General features: G+C 34.2%; 1 protein-coding gene across 1 annotated transcript; it reads left to right on the top strand.

Annotated features, from left to right (window-relative positions):
- Positions 1 to 70: 70 nt before the first annotated feature.
- Positions 71 to 17423, top strand: TERB1 (telomere repeat binding bouquet formation protein 1; the record flags this gene model as incomplete). The annotated part of the gene is made up of 20 exons (XM_082770208.1): positions 71 to 237; positions 2129 to 2187; positions 3082 to 3192; positions 3381 to 3509; positions 3994 to 4125; positions 4632 to 4692; positions 4768 to 4883; positions 5036 to 5158; positions 5641 to 5793; positions 6678 to 6809; positions 7636 to 7761; positions 8701 to 8864; positions 9598 to 9956; positions 11504 to 11565; positions 12572 to 12664; positions 13912 to 14082; positions 14472 to 14552; positions 16004 to 16152; positions 16536 to 16631; positions 17196 to 17423. The coding sequence occupies 20 exons, from the start codon at positions 71 to 73 to the stop codon at positions 17421 to 17423; spliced, it is 2712 nt and encodes a 903-aa protein (XP_082626334.1).
- Positions 17424 to 17908: the final 485 nt, after the last annotated feature.

Genomic DNA, 17908 nt, shown 5'->3' on the forward strand with positions numbered 1-17908 from the left:
ATCATCTGGGGCACTTGTTATGACTGCTGCTTCAGAGTCAAACTCTGGTAATGAACCTAATGGATCATACATGACTTATTTGAGAGTGAAGAGGAATGGGGTGAATTCCCAAACAGCTCTGGAAGACATCAGAGGCCTGTTATGGCACTCTGGACAGCGTGTTTCTGAGAAGTTTGGGGGCGCGTCCTTTGCTGGCCCGACTTCCAATTGTCACAGAACGCCAGTGAGCCAGACAGGGTTTGACCACAGGGTTTTTAAAAGGCAGAGCAGGCCTGAGGCTGCCTGGTATCACCCCAGCATGCCTGCAGGGCCCAGGTCCAGCAGCCACGGCCCAGCACTCTGCTAAACTCCTCTCACGGTGCTGCCATGCATCAGGTGCTCTGACACTGCTGAGCAAGCAGACAAATACATCAGGGCTTTTTTTAGGTTATTATTATTATTATTAATTTTGAAAGGGTTGTTACTGGGTTATTCTGTTGTCCCTTATTTGCGATGTTTACCAAGAATCTGCTGCAGCAAACTGTGTTATTTATCTTTGCAGCTTTGCTCCATGATGCAACAGCAGAGTTGAACTATTTGCATGTTAATGTAGGCTGGTTTATAAACGCTGTTTTCTGTACCTTCTGTGTGTCTCAAAGATCCAATTAAAGTTAAAAATGCCTTTCTATAGGGTTTAAAAATCTATGCTACTTATGTGAAAGACTAATTGTATAAACGTGTATTTAATCCAACTTCACTGAAATGAAATTTGCTCCAAAGTGAGCTAATGTTTGTAGTCTTTGTTAAAGAATTTGCAGGGAGTGCATATGGCTGCTCTTGGCTAGCAAGGTGGTGTCAGGAGGGGAAAAAAGAGGTGAGGGAGACTTGTGAGCTTTCTGCTGTTGTGGCAAGGCTAGATTTGCAAGACAGAGGAACGTGTATGTATTACCACTCCTGGAAATGGTAAAGGAAGCTGAAGCCTTTTTACCCTATCCCTCTCAAAACCTGCTACTGTAAGGATATATATGGAGCATTTTAAACTGATGGAAGTGGGGCAGGAATGGGGACATTTGGTAACTCTAATTGGAAAGCAGGGCTGGCTGTTTTCACTAAGATGACACTGATATTTCTTAGAGCCTGTGCTCTACTTTGAGAAGGATAATTCATCCATTATTAAGCTGATTTTGTTACTGATTTAAAGTTTCTACCTGGAGCTAAGTCATTCTTGAGATATTTAAATAGGTTACTGTGACACTTGCATCAACCTTTCATCACATTTGGGACTTGGAGCATGGATAAGGGAAGTGAAATGGTGTATTTGAGCATTTGGGCAGACAGTAGATTTGAGGGTAGATGTCAGTTCATCCTAATACACCATAGGGTTGTGGCCTGGCACGAACAGCCAAGGACTGCCAACAAGCCTTAACCATGCTTCCAAACCTGAATTTCGCTCTGCTGTTCACATAAATTGGAAATGCTGGTATGTTAGACTTATGTAGAATCAATGCTGTGGGTTTTTCTGATTTACATGTTCTATTTAAAATTTCTTTAGTTAATTAAAATAAAGTCTTGGTTTAATAAATAATCAGTGTCTTGGTTCCTGTGCATTTCTGTCCTTGGTTTTGATCGTTACTGATAAAGCAATATAATTATGGTTTAGTGGTTGGCTCACGTAGCAGTGGTAGGAAGTGGATTGTTTTATACTGGATGTCAGAAACTTGCTTATTTATCATTATCTGGTAATTGTGCTGCCCCTTGTTGGCTGATGATGAAGTTGGTAGCCTGTTGTAAGGAAAATTTGAAGACATTTATTGTGATCAATGAGAGAGCTAGATATATTTTAATGCCAGGTGCTTTTTGTGGTGACCCACAATGGCAGCATGGAATCACTTTATTTTTGTTAAATGTTACCTTTCAAAGTTGCTGACATAACACAACTAGAAGTAGCATCACTATAAAATAGGGTATTTCCAAAGGAAACTTTCACCATGCAAGGCTATATTAAATAGTTTGTGTGTCAGGTGATAGTGTAAAACTAGAAAGCTGTTAAAGGGTGTAATTTAAGAAAAAAATATTTAACTTATATTTCGTATGTTATAGAAACTGCTGATCTAAACAAAGAGCAAATGCTTTTTCCTTGTCATTTTAGAACAAGAATAAGGGTTCAACCTAAAATGGAAAATCAAAGTGTGCAGACAACACTGTGTGGTAAGATACCTGAAAATATTTCTAATTTATTTGAATCTGTTTTACAAAGTTTTAGTAGATTGTGATAAGTCAGTTGTAGGAGGGTGACCTACTGGGGAAATGTTCTTTTTCCTTGTTGCCAAATTTTTGGATTCTTGCCTTATTCAAACAGTAAATAATGCCAGCACACATTCACCTTTTTCTGCTGATACTTAAACATATTTTTTCTATTTAATTTCTTTAAGAAACACAAAACCTGAAGTGTTTGAAAAATATGGTATCTGTTCTTGCCAAATTAGGAAATAATTGTCTAGTAAGTCTTTTATTACATCAAAAATACAAGAAACAGATTTCTATGGTCATTTATCTACTAAAGATTGTACGTAGGTGCACCCCTAAATGCTTTGTATTAACTTCCTGACATAACGACCTGGTTCAAGATGCTAACGGTTGAGATAAGTGATTCAGTCTCGCTTAAATAAATGCCATATAGCAAGCCTTGGCATTTAGCCTAATCCTCCACTGGATTCTGTTCCTAATTCACTCAGATGTTCATAGTTCCATATTATTTGTTAAATAGAAGTAATATAATTTGCAATTGGAGAACTTAGTGTGATATAAATTGCTAAATATTAAGTTATTTAAATTTATAACATATACTAACAATAATTAAAAGCCAGAAATATTAACATGGGACTGTTACTTTAGTGAAGCAAATCATGCTCAAATAGTTGACTTCGGGTTAAGTACTTTAGTTATTTATAGATGGATAGAGGTGGTGTAGCTCTGTGTTTTGCTTGCTTTTTCTTTAAAATACATATCCATGGTACATTTTTGAGCTGGTTTAATGTAATGCTAAATGAATTTAAAGAAAAGATAACACTTCACGTGAAGTTTTTTTTTGTTTACTCTTAGATATAAAAACAGATCTGAACTTACTGCTTGAATGCCTTAAATACCAGATGGACTGCCCTTTATCTCAGAAAGAGGCTTTGATCACTATTTATTCAATTTGTCAACAAAACAGTAAGAATCGTTTTACCTTCAAAAAAACATAACCGTTTATGTTCACAATGTATGTTAAGAAGCTGTCAATGCCGGGAGAAAATAAGTTAGCTAAAAGACCTAAGATTTGATGGGGTGTAAAATCTTAAGATTTTAATTTTACACAAAAGCAAAATTTTAATTTTTATTTTTTGCTTTGTTTGTTGTAGGTGAAGCAAGCGAATATTTTCGAGAAATTGGTGGTTTGAGGTTTATAAACGATCTTGCAAAGTCAAGTGTCCATTGCATAGTAAAGGAAGCAGCTTTATTTACATTAGGAATTATAATAGAGAGTAATGGTAATAAATACTATTATGTATATTTCTGAGTTACTCATGGTCATATTATACCTTGGCTTGTTCTTTTTCTCCATTATTTTTCCCATCAAAAATGATATTACAGAATAATAAGCTTGAAAAAGGGGAAATAAAGTTGCCACTGTTCCGCTTTCCCACCCCAAGGTTTGAAGAAATACCTTGCTGATATGCCTATCTCTGCTAGACTTGTGTATCCAGCACATCTTAATGCTAATGGACAGTTTTATTGCTTCACTTCCTTGTTAACAAGTGTAATGACTCAGAGATCCTTCCAAAGTTTGCCAAGGACCAGCATAGTTTAGAAGTGACCACAGGAGGAAGCCCTAATTCCCTTTAGAGGCCCTCACAATGATTTAGATAAAACTAAGCCTTTGTTTACTATGTTATCATGTTATCAAACTAATTTAAGATTTTTTTAAAAAAGACTTGCTTTAAGGACTTAATGGCTTTTATTTTCTGGTTTCAGTTTACTGTCAACAATCTTTATGTACTTCTGCATTGTTTGAGGACCTCATTTTAGTTTTAATTAATAAGGATTCTGGTGTGAACTTAAAAAGAATGTCTGTTTATGTCATCTTAGTACTGGTTTCAAATAACAGTAAGTGCTTTCTTCTGTGTTATAACACCATTTTTTTTACTTATGGTTTCCTTTTTTCTGTTTGCCAATCTATGTTATGGAAATTTGGAACACTCAATAAATAATGCTTTTGTGAGGTTAACTTAAAAAAGATGAATTATAGCATGTCAATGGAACTGAAGTATAGAATCACTGAGATTGGAAAAAGACCTTTAAGGTCTTCACTGTAAATGAAATAAATATAAGTAAGTAATTGCTTACTGGGATTTCCTTAAGTAGCAGAAAGTATTTAAATTCTAACATTACATGCAAACCAGGAGTTTCTGACAAAAGTCTTCTGAAAAAGTTAGACATAGAGAAAAATAAAACACTTTTGCCAATGTTTTTCTGAGATTTTCAGCAGGGGAGGGGGGTGCATATTTGCTTAGGAAATGGAAATACAATTCAAATATATAAATTAAATTTGACATCAGGATTTTGTTTCAAGTTGCATGTGTCTTCTGAGTCTGGTATGTCTTCTCTTTTAGAGTATGGGCAAACTTATGTCAGAGAAACAGGCTGCATTGGTCTTCTGCTACAGTTATTCAGGTAACAAACAATTGCTGTTCAAACAGAAAAATGATAGAATTTTTAGGACCTGTTCCCTTTGTTTTTCCTGAACAGAACAACTCTTTCCACATCTGAGATGAATCTGTCAGATGAAAATACTTACCAGAGCTATCAACTGTGGTCTTCAGTCTGCAGTACTCTCTGTGCCTGCGTTAACAATCCTCAGAACGGTAAGTGTTGCTGTTAAAATTGTGAAAAATGATTGAAGTGTTTTTCCAAAGTGATAAGTTCTGTTTTCATTTTTATTGTTCAACTGAAATTTCAGTGTGATGCTTTGCCAAATTATGTTTGTACTTGGGGTTATTTGTTTTTATTTTCCCAGAAGATAATCAAAGCATTTGCTGTGCAGTTTTTCCATACGCAAAAGAGTGGCTAGAAAGTTGCACGGAGCCTGAGATTGTTCGTCCTATTTGTTCTTTTGTTGGCCTCACAGTTGCAAATAACTGTAAGTACAGCTGAAGCTTGAAACAGTTTCCTTTTGTAAGTTTCATTTTATAGTTAAATTTTTGATTTCTTCTTATCATCAATCCCTACAAATACATTTACTGTTTTTGCAACTTTTAAATTGAAAATTAGATTCGACTATCTCCATTTCCCTGGTTTGTGCTTATGAACACGAACAGCCTCATTGGCTGTAATTACTGAGGTTGGTAAAAACTATTTGGGAGCTTTTTTGATTAGAAGTAGTTTGAAAATATTTCATTACTATGTTTCTGAAAACATTTATATGCATGTGTTAGATCCATATGTTTCTTGTAACTATCTTAAAAAACAATTACAACAATTTCTCAAGATTGATATATATCCAAATTGAGTTTCTTTGTATGGATGGAAATAAAGTGATTAATATGTGCATAGATAAATTGCAGTGAGTTTAAAAAATGCTAAAACAATTAAAAAAAAACTCTTTTTTTTCCTCATATTAAGCCACTGTGCAGAAATACTTTGTTTCTGTTGGAGGACTGGATACCTTAGCTAAAGTTCTCAACAAGTTGATGCATGATTCCTGTATAAGTCAATCCAGCACAAAACTTGCGGTAGTAGTAACAAAGACTCTGGATGCCTGCATTGCTAATGACTGTGAGTGAAGAGAGCACTGCCACTTATTTCTGATAATTCTAAATTGCATTTTTTAAAAGCCTGGTTTTGGTGGATAAGTGCTAGGAATGGATGCTAAAAGGCTATTAGTTTACATATATATGTGTATGTATGTATACATATATATACACACACAGATCCAGTTTGTATTGCAAAATCTTTAAGATTCAAACTTGTATTGGGAATGATTCAGTTAATCTGAGGTGGATTACTTTGCTATTGTTACTAAAATAAACTTAGTGAAATTTAAACTATACTAAAATTTAAAAATAAGTTACTGGTGCTATTTTTCAGTAAGTAAAGCTGAGAACTAGGCATGGCAGTAAGCTTGGGTTCTGGAGTTAGAGTTGTGCTTCTGTAGGCTTGTACTGGAGACTAATAAGCTTTGTAAGCTTTAGGAGTATGCGTGCACTAGCAGTGCTGTTCCCAGTTTTAGGAAGAATTTGCCCTCTTTATCAGGAACTAGCTCTTGTTATGGCAGATAGCCTGAATCAAACCTTCCTCTACTCTTTTAATCTGTTCTGGAACTGATGTGAGAAAACTCAGCAGAGGTCTACACAACTTGCACATTGGAAAGTCCTTGTTTGTCAGGTCTACCACAATTCTAGAGTACAATCTGGGGGAAAAGGCAGTGTTGGATATGGGGAATGGCATGGTAGAATTACTACACCAGTAGAGGTCTGCCAATTTGAAGTGTTGAAATTAAAAATGAGAGACTAGAGTTTACGCAGTCCCAAGGCTTTTTTTAGAGTCCCAAGTTTCTATAGAGAGTTCTCTTAAAAAATAAATAATAATTTCAGACTTGAATGGTGTCTATATACTTATTGTCTAGTTCATTTTTCTTCAACTTGCTTTTAACATAATAGCTGCCATGGGTAGCGCTTTGGCGAAGTATCACACTGTGTCTGAGCTACTGAACCTGCTGTCTAATGACACTTTGGATACAGGAGAAAAAATGAGTATTATTCTAACAATTGGACATTGTACTGAGGTTTGTGGTAAGAAATTTTTCTTTCTTTCTGCCCCTTTTTTTAACTGAATTCTCATACATTATTTCAGTGGTGACATTTGATCAAGATTTTGAAACATGAGGGAATGTTCTTTTAAATAATGTAACTTAATATGCAGGGAAAAAAAAAAGTTTGCTATATACTCGATCTCTAAACTGTAAGACCTGTTAACACATAGTATCTTTCAGAACTTTAGAAAAGTAGGCAAGAATTCAGTTTGTTTTTAGGTATCACAGGGTAAAATTCATCCAGTCCTGAAAACTACTAAAACACATACATAACAAATTTTTTTGATCTCTGTTTTAATGGTCCTTGAATAGATACAGCTGCTGTACACTGTTTACATATCTATTAGTATTTTAAAATGCTGTACAATGGTAATGTTTTTAGAGTAACTTAACTGCTAAGTAACCCTGAAGTGTTTTTGCCAGGCTCCTCATGGCATGTACAAGAGTATCTGTTACCTGTTATCACAGTATCACGGATAACAATAAAATTTTAGGCTGCTGTCTTAGTTGATGCCGAGCAGTGCTTACATTTTTGACTTGTCTAGTTTGGCTTGGTCCTTCTTCAAGTTTCTTGCAATAGATTTGAAGTATGGTCAAATCATCCTGTGTGATTTAGAGCACTTCTGCTGCAGCCTGGTTAGTAGGGTCATTACAGCATACTTGAATCCATAACAATGTTGTTTGTGTTTTTTTTTCCTCCCAGAATTTCCCTGGAAGTTACTGGTATTAAGCTTCTAAAATTAGTTCAGATTAAGTGTGTATGAGATTGCAAATAACTTATTTTCTTTTACAATTTTCTATTTTAGAAGAAAATCAATATGAACTGCTCAAGAACAATGGTCTTCCACTTATGATTCAGGTACTAACTGAGTCTCAAGATGAGGAACTAAACAAAGCTGCTACTTTTGTGCTGCAGAACTGCAAACAAATGAGTAAGTTTACTGTTCCTGCTCTAAAAATGAGAGATGACTTCCATATTTAAGTTTTCTTGACTTTCTAAATGATTTTTAACTGTAGCAGCTTTGTGATTCTGTGTACTCAGAGATGTTTATTTTCTGCAGTGAAGGCAGAATAAAAGTAAAAACTTCAATGGTGTGACAAGAACGCATTTGTGTAACCTACATATGTAGGCCCAGTTCATAAAACCTTTTCAGTCTATAAACAATGTACAAAATATTATAATCCCATACCCTATTAGTACTCTGTTCATGGGTATGTACCACTGTACCTTTAGAGACTAAACCAATGGATAATCAGGCCTGTAATCACCATGGCTACTATTATTTTACCATATTAAAAAGTGTGAACTTCAATTTTAAAGTAGGGTGCATTTTGAAGCATCCTGTTTAATGTTTTTAAATTGTTTAATACTACCCGTGGAGCAGAAAGACACCTTGTCCTTCAGTCTCTATAGCACTGAAGGTATTATGCAGTGCTAATCAGTAAAAAGCATGTATCTATATTTTTGCATTAAAAGTGTATCTGAGAGTTTTGTTTAAGTGTATAGCTGAGGGGACATGGTACTTTTCAGGCTCCATCAATACAGAGGTGTTTTATTTTTAAAAGCCATACTGGTGAAGGAACTGTCCAGAATAAAGTGATTTCTTAAAACAAATCATAATTTTATAAACAGGTTATAACAGCTGTAGTTGCAAGCTCAGTGATTACTTAATGGAAACACTGCACATGCTTCTTGTGACTGCAGTTTATCTTTGAAGTGTATGAACATGTGTGTATAAATTTAGATTAACAGGGGGTTATATTTTGCATTATTATTTACGGGGAGTCACTTCCTCAGAATACTAGAATATAATAAATATTAAAGTATTCAGTGATTAAAATTTGGAATATTAACTTTATGTTTTATGAAGCTGAACAATTGTCCCTGAAAATAAATGAGAGTTCATTAAATGAGAAGAATGCAGACAAGTTGGAAGCAGACATGCAAATCAGAGAAAGAAGTCTACAAGATTACTGGAAGAAAGCGAGAGAAATTTTACACAGAATAAAATTGATTGAAAAGGAACATGATGAGGTTGGCATGTTTACCAAAGCAGGGTAAAACTAAGCACATCTTCTCAGAGTCTAGGGAGCAATAGGAAGTAAACCCTTAAGATTATTTCACTGTGAGCTAGAAAAGTAGGGAAGATATGGGATGTATGAGAAACAACCTCTGTTTTTTGCCGTTATTGTATATCATAAAAGTTAGAAGGATTGAGTGCAGTCAGAGAAAGACAGCATCTGAATGTTATGAAGTATTTTAGTTTGTAGAAAATCTATTTTGATAATAAAGTTCAGATCATTTAGGTTGAAAAACAAGAGTTAAATTTTATTTTAATCGCCAGTTGCTTAAATTTATAGTTTAGTATTCACAAGCACGAAATATCCATGACTGTACAGCTATGACAGGATAGCTAATGCACATGTGAACGTAAACAGTTTTGTTATTACATAACTTTGCTTGTGCTGTATAACTGGAGGGTATCTCTGGGTGTGGAATAGCAAATGTTGTGTTATTTGTCTGGATCTTCAGTTAATTAAAATTTACCAAGTGTTCTGTATTAGTAGCACATCCATTGCTTCAGTCTGGAACTATCACTTAATAACTACCTCTTGCACACCTTTGATAGCCTTGATGTTTTGTCGGCTTTCAATTCAGTCAGGGATTAGATTGATCTATTCTAGTTGATCATCTTATTAGATTTACTTCGTTGTTATTGTGGTTTTTAAGAGCCCATACAGTTACTAACTAATATTTTTCAATACAGGAAAGAATGCAAGGAAGAGTATTTGTTGACAGACCTTCAGAAAACAGTATTGAAGCAACAAAATACCATGAAATGAATCCTATTCATCCAGAAACATATGTAGAAGGAACACATAAAGAAACATGTTATCCACGATTAACGTCTAATTTGGATGGTCAGGTTCTTGCTCTAGCTGTAAATTCTCCCCTGAAAAATGAAGCAGTGAATGCTATGAATCCAGTAAACACTTCTACTAGAAAAAGTGAACAGAATGATATTCCACGGCCAGTTTATGAAGTGCAGAGAGACAGTGTACTTCAAAGTCATCGTATAAATGAGAAAACAGGTTGTGAAAAAAGGCAATCTATTCTTCAAGTACAGTAAGTATCTTGCATCTAAGCAGAAATAGTAAGTTGCTTTTCATTAGTAACTTCTGAACTGAATGTCAGCCTTTTCAATTAGTGGTTTCTAGCTATGTATTTGTACCAAAGGTTATAGATGCTACAGTGTCATTGTTTATATATATATTTTTTTCCCTCTTAATGGTAGGCTTCTGATGATTTGTATAGAGAGCCTGTTACAGGCCGTGTTCTGTGGTCTTGAACATAGTGATGAGAAAGCATCCGTAGTCTTCTGTCTTCAAATTCACACTGATTTAGAAGATTAGGATTTGACCCATTGGTTTGGATGAAACCAAACCCTTAATACTTCTGCAATGTGCACTTAAAAGCAAAACAGCAGTTATAGAACTGTTCTGCAAGAACTCAAACTGTAGTTCCTATGAAGAAGGAAAAAAAAAAGCTTTTTTCCCCCCATGTTTCTCTTCCCTTGTACTCAGTTCCTTCACTGCATGGGAAGAAAAAGACAGTCATTTACTGTTCTCTTGCTTTACACACCTGTTTCACACAAATGCTTATTTTCCTCTTTTGCTTCCTATGGTTATCTTTCTTACTGATAAACAAAAAATGATTTATAGGCAACCTGTAAGAATAAGTATAGATTCCATTGTCTTGCATTTACATAGAAGTATCCTCTGAGACAGGCAGTGGGAATATGAACAAAACTATGGATCTTTTTTTTGTTGTTGTTCCACATTTTTATTGTGCTTCCTTTATGTGGCTGGCTGGACCATGGTCCTATACAGATTGCTAGCATGTGTTATATTGTGACTGCAGCTAGCACAGAAATAATCAAGGGCCTAGTATATTTTCCGTGGTACTTTCACTTAAATTCTACTTTGCTACTAATCGGCATAAATTCACACAGCTTTTTTGTTTGTTGTTCTGACCTTTGAAGCACAAAATTATCAATGAATACATTTTGTGGAAAAAGTGCTCTCCTTGCATGTGTGTATGTGTAAAAACAGGAGTTACCTGAGCACAACCATGGATTAGGCTCCTTGCTTCTGCAGCATTCAAAGGTGGTCAATGATGTTGAAAAATGCATGATCGTGGTATCACAGGAATGTGTTGGTTGCATAAAAGATACTCGGTGTAAGAAGAGAAGATGACAAATTGCCTTTCAGAGCAATTGCCACATCTGGTAAAAGTTACAGTGTTCTGAACACTTCTTTGGAAGTTTAATGTGCACTAAGTAACTGTGATATAAACTGATTGGAAATGATTCTGGAAAGCAGCGAATGCCAGGAAAAGTACTGTGTTCCGAATGCTGGAACAAACATGCTGCATAGCACTGCAAGGAATGCTAATCACATGTATTGGGTAAACAAATTTCTAAGATGATAATATCATGCTGGATACTTCTAGCTCAGGAACTTGGGATAAATACAATCTTTTTTGTAGAATTTTATCTTTTGTATATTTAATGTGCTTTTTGTTCTGTATTTTGGAACATGCGTATTAATTTACAGTTAAATGTATGTTTTGAAACTTTATATAAAATTGGTTCACATTGTTAATCTTTCCAGGAAAGACTTATTTAAACAACCAGCAAAGACTGTTAGAAATATGAAACAGGCATGCACGTCAGGTACAAATAGCTAATCATATTCGTGTTTTAGATAATTTTGTTCTTAACGATTTTAATTTGTTTTGTTTATTTTTATCATTACTTTTTTATCATGTTTAAGTTAGATGACAAAATACATTACTTGTAATATTCTTTAACTGAATAATTCTGGAATTTTATATTAAATACAACCTTATCTAGAGTGTTCTTTTTTCTTTTAAGATTTTTTAGCTTTTTATTTTATTTTATTTTAACTATTCAACTGAATGTCTTACAGATAAATGTTTTAAATTAAGTCTGAATGCAATCCATACTGAACAATTGAAGCCCTTAACAGAACATGTGCAAGGCTACTGGTTTTGTACTGTACTTTTAATTGTGGGGATAGAACCTACCTGTGAGAGTGACTTTTGCCTGAAGATGTTCCTACATTTTGAGTGTGTGTGGATGGTGGTAGAATAAGAGTTTTTCAGGTTTACAGTGATTTTCTTTATGTGTATTTATTTCAGAATTGGAATATAGTCAATCAAATTTTTGCTTATAATTTAGTCTCCAATTAATTTACAAAATCATTCATTAGTTCAGTGTTCGCCAGGATGGTAGCTTTACAAGGGACAAAGCTGACTTTCACAAATGGTTATTTAAATGAAAAATAAGTAGTATTCCAGTACATCACACTTTCAGTATCTGATTCTAAATAAAGATCATGTTCATGGAACTTAATTAAGCAATGTGAGTTTACAGGGTTATTTTGCTGTGTTCAAGTTGAAGTGGTACGCTTCATTAGGAAAGTAAATAAGAAGTAAGCATTGAATTATACATAATTCTGGATTTACATAAACATGAATACTCTCTGTTTAACTTCAGGAAATTTCATTTGGATTTTCTGCTGTTAATGTGAATTCAACTTTCCTAATCTATAAATTGAAAATATAATTGAATATAAGTATGCTGATGCATGATTCCCCTAGCAAATGATAGCTTGCATTTTCTTCCTAGTGTTGTTTTTTTTTTCCTCTTTATTTAGACAACCATTCATTGTCCTCAGAGATAACCAAGGAAGGAAAAAGTACCTTGACTACAACTGCATCCCTTAAAATGACAGATATAAGGTGTATAGGTAAATATCTTAGGTCCTTGTTTCCTAAATTCAAAAAAGAAGCATTGAAGAGCCACCAAACCAGAAAGTGAACCTGACATTACAGAAATCTTAACACTTCTATTGGATTACCTGTTCTCTAATCCTTAACTGCTTCCTTTACTTTCTCTGCTTCTAAAATAAAAGAAATGTTGACATAAAGCTTACATATTCTGATCCTGATCTGTGTGTCTTTAGTAATATTGGTTTTACTAAGAAACAATGTACAATAGCTTAGAGAACACCTAGTAGTTACAGAGCAGGTCTTTGCTTCCTCAGAGGGAAAAAAAAAAAAAGAAGCCCTGCTCAAATCCCTTATGTATTCGCCCTGCTAAGCCTCCTAACTATTATGAAGCCCTTCTATTTTCTCTGCCTTACTGCTCTTAAATAGAGAGAGGCTATCACAGCTATCCATGACTGCAGCCTGCATTTCCTCTGTATTTTCCTTCCTGAACACAGTCCATCAGTAGGTTATGACAGTGCCTCTGCTACTCAGCGTTTGTAAGTGGAATCTGTATGGTCTTTTTTTAAATAGATCCACAGTCCACTGTGAAGTATCATGTGGGCATATGAAATCAAGTTGTCCAAATAGTTTCAACCTGAGTTTCAGCAGTGCTTTATCTTAGGCTAGAATATTGCTGAGATACACCTGTGCCCTTCAAATTCTTCACAGAAGTTCTTTTTCAGCTGCCATAACTAACAGTGAGAGCACTTAAGAGTAACTAAACTGTATATTAGAATGGGTTATGACCTCAGAAAAAAAATCAGAAGGCTTCCTGTGAAGGAATTCATGCATAAACTAGGCTTATCGGTTATATTCAGGTTAATGCAGATAGCTGTCACAACACAAATTTTCACAGTAAAGCAAAGACATGTTTTATGTTTTAGCTCCTGCAGAAATCGTTCCTTCTGTGCAAAGTGAACAGGGGCCCTTTCTTCCCATCCCATCAATATTTTTATTTCTGTAGAGAATCTGTGCCTAATTAAGTAATTTTAGAGTTGAAGTGCAGTACAATTTGGTTCCATAGGTCATGTTGAAAACAAATTTAGAGAGCAAGCACAAAACAATAAGTATTTTCAAGAAGATACAGAGATAAATAACTTCTTTTAACATATGTATATGAAAAAATGGAGGTTAAATTGTAGATCATAGTAACATGCTGAATTTTATGATGGCTGCTATAGCAGTTATGCTTACTGTTTCTACAATGCCCTATTTTTTTTTCCAGGTTGTACAACAGCAGGTCTGTCTGTCAATAGCAAAACTTTTAGCAAGATGCTGCGAACTTGTCCATACCTATGTTATCATCACAAAGTTGTTCTGGAAGCTGAAGAAAGATATAAAAAGGAACTTCAGAAGTTGTCTGTTTCTCATATTAGTGGATATGCAGCTTTTGAGCGTAATTTATTTTGTTTGTTTTTTAGTAACTGTTTAGTAACTTGTTTTAACATTCTTATTCTGATATCCTACTCACTTTATATGATTTACCAATGATTTGTACTAAGTGAGATTGGAACTGCCATTTTTTTGGGAGGATCAGTTAGTCAAATATTAATAGAAGTGAATATATGAAGTTGCAAAAAGTGTGAATGGATGAACTTTACAACGAACTTGTTTCATTCCAATATTACATGCTCATGGATGAAAAGAGGCTTACGATTATTGATCAATAAAAAGAGCATTAATCTTATTTAAAAGCATCTTTTATTTTTCTGGTTTAACAGAGGCAAATTTTAAAAGTAATTAAATAGTTCTTGTCTTGTCTGGTCTCTATCTTATACTTTTTAGAAATACTGCTGACCCCAATAAAGAAAGGAAAATTGCATACAGAGACATCAACTTTTAAGAGCAAAAAGGATAATGTCCAAAGTAAGGCCTTAGTTTGGAAATTAATACAAAAAGCATTTGTTGTCTGAGTAATCTTATTGCAGGGTTTCACCATGAGAGCCTGTGGATAAAGAATTATGATATTGTACATGGATTCTGTCAACAATCTGTCAGAGAATGCGTAATTTATACTCATGAAATTATTACACATACTACTTTACAATTAAGTGATCTGGTGATTGCATTGAATCCTGCTAGGGTTACTGCCATGCCATCTACTATTTCTCAATTTTGTAGCCTTAAGTTTAAAAATGTAGAGGCACAGTCAAGATCAGATCACAGTGCAGCTGTTTGTTCCTAGATTCAGCATCATTCATCTGCACCTAGATTCAGCACTATAGCTGTGTTATCCTATTTCTGTTTCTGTTCCTTCTTGGAGTTCCGCTAAGGACTTGGGTTTCTGTGTGCTAAATAGCTAAAAGTAAACTTGAAATATACAACAATACTGGAGCAAGTGTCTGGAAGTGATCTATCAGAAAATTAAAGAGGTTTGTTTACCTGTCCTGTATACTGAGTTGTTGAGTAAGACATTACTGACAAATAGAGATGGAAAAGTGAATATTAGCTCTATCAGCCTCTGCAGGACAATTTCAGAACCCTGTGGTTACAAAAGCATCAGTTGCCCCTAAAAAAAGGTCTATAATGCTAAGGTCTATGTCTATAATGCACAACTGTCCATTTGTAAATAGCAGAATATGTATCTTTTAAAATATTTTATTCTACAATATAATGAAATAGTTGGTTATAATTTGAACTCTTTTATTTACTCCACAAATATATCTATTTTTTTGCATAATTCACAAGGAATTTTCTTCAGAATGTGGTGATTTTGGGCACATCCTGCAGAGCTCTGACTGCAGTCAAAATAATACATTCAGCAACTACTGACCCATACTGTTAACTTAGGACTGACCGGAAATTTTAAAGCAAGCTGAAGAAGCTCTCAAAATCAGTACTTAAATTCATAAATGTTAATATTACTTAAAAAAATAAAAAATAAAAAATCAATTCTGAAAAATCAGCCCACCAGTCAGGAATTTGTTTTTAGTGTTCTATTTCCAAAAACCTTGTTTACATCATTATGTAATTGATTTCTGGTAATAGCTAGTGTGTGTGTCTGTATATATATATATACATATTTAAAATCATATTCAGAAACTAATTTGGCAATGATAGCCATGGAAGTTTAAAAACTTTTGTTAAAAAGAGCAGCTGTTTATTTCATCTCAATAACTTATTACACTAATAACCTTTAGCAAGTAAACATTTTCTGAACTTAACTGGATTTTTCATTCTTTCTTCCAAGAACAGATAGTAATATGGCTCAAAACATGGTTTTGTCATAAATTTTAGTTCCTAAAATGTTACCTGTGTTTTATGTGGTGGTTTTTTTTTTTTTTTCAAGAAAAAGACAAGATGTTTTATTTTTTTAGGTATTCTTTTGACTCCAATTAGAAGAAACAAACCTGATACTTCCCATAGAGATGAACATAATAAAAATACTCGGTTACCTGAAGAATATAACTTGCTACCGATATATGAAAAGTGTGAGTATTACCAGAAAATTAATACTGTAATAAGAGTAACTTAAAGACCATTCATTACCGTTAGCTCAGGGCATTGAAAAAGGAATCCATGCTTGCTGCTAGAGACAAGTAGCTGAGAATTTAAATAGTCATTCTTGTACCTTCACTCATAGTATTATTGAGGTTTATTTTGGGCTAAATCCTATTATTTGCTAGTTGCTTCCAGTACCTAAATAATCCTGACACGTTAATAACAATGATTGGAAAAAGATATAATGAAAATTAGATATTACTAATAAAACAACAGTTATGTATTCATGTTCATTAGAATAAATATTCTTTTACAACACTACATTCAGTTTTACAGTAGAGCTCAGTTACTTCAGAACAACTAAGAGGTGGCCTTGTTCACAACTTCATAGCTTTCCAAAAAAAACAGGATGCTAACTTGAAGAGACAATGTGTGAAAGAAAAGCACAGCCAGGAATGCCAACAGTTAAAAGAAAATTGTATATATTCACTTGGTGAGAATGAGGTTAGTTATGCGAAGCCTACTCATACGCTCACATATTTATAAATGTAACATGAGTGTGAATTACATATTTTCTTTTCAAGTCACCCTTAACAGGACCCCAGTAACATAGTGAACCATATTCAAAACATATCCTCCTCTGCTGATTCTACTTCATAGTGATTTATCCCTGAAAGAAGTTAAGCATTTTTCTACTGTTAGCCCTTTCAAGTTGGTGGATATGGAGGTATACTTTTTTCTTGTACTTACAAAAATTCCTACAGTATAGAAATAGTAGAAAACTAAAGACATAGCTGTTCTGGCTAGAAAACAGATACTGAGGGTGGAAGTTAGGTAGGCACAACAGAAATAAATGTGTCAATGTTTAAAAATATTGTATTTCATTGAGTGGATGACTGAAGAAATGGCTGAACGTAATATATTGAAGAACCATCATTATCCTGATAAAGCAATTGATTCTCCAGAACTAGTTAAGGTTGCATCACCAGTAATAATGCATTGCTTCTGAATGGGAAATACTGTGTAAATTTAGTTAGTTTTTAATTACAGCAAAATAAATACTTCCAGAACAATGAGAGAGACTCCCTGGATATAAACATAAGAACTTTCAACAAGAAAAGAAGAATCCGAAAAGATTTCACAGATGAAGAAATCAATTATCTTTTAACTGGAGTAAAAGAAATGGGTCATCACTGGAATTTGATTTTGTGGTCCTACCCATTTCAGGAAGGACGGACGAACGTTGATCTTTCCAGCAAATACTACAAGTTGCAGGTGCAAATAACTAAAGTTTAGTTTTCTACTAATAATATATACTACCAGGTCATTTTTAATCTTTTCACCCTGATTTGACTCAAAAAAAAAAAAACAAACAAACCCACAAACCCATAGGATATTAGAATTTGCAGCCTGTGGGGCTGGTCTTTCTGTCATTTCAATGTTTTGCATGCTGAGGATTTGAATGGTCTCCAATGTAATTTAGAGATGCTATCACAACGGATGGATCAGATAGCATTTTTTGCTGTATTCTGGGTAAATGTGGGACTGGGCAACCATTTTTCTACTGAGACTTTTTTCTAAAATTGTATAGTGTCTTGTGTCAACATTGGTCATGATGGTTTTTGTATCTACTATCTTACAGAGGCAGGAAAAAAAACAAAATCCATCAATAACATCTTTCAAGAATATTTTCGATTTTGATGCAGAAAGTTGAAGAACAGCTTTATTAATGAAGATGTACTACCACAATGATACAAGCCTGTTGAGAATTTAGATTGGTT

The sequence above is a fragment of the Aythya marila genome (assembly GCF_965140915.1).
Source record: "Aythya marila genome assembly, chromosome: 12".
Lineage (NCBI taxonomy): Eukaryota > Metazoa > Chordata > Aves > Anseriformes > Anatidae > Aythya > Aythya marila.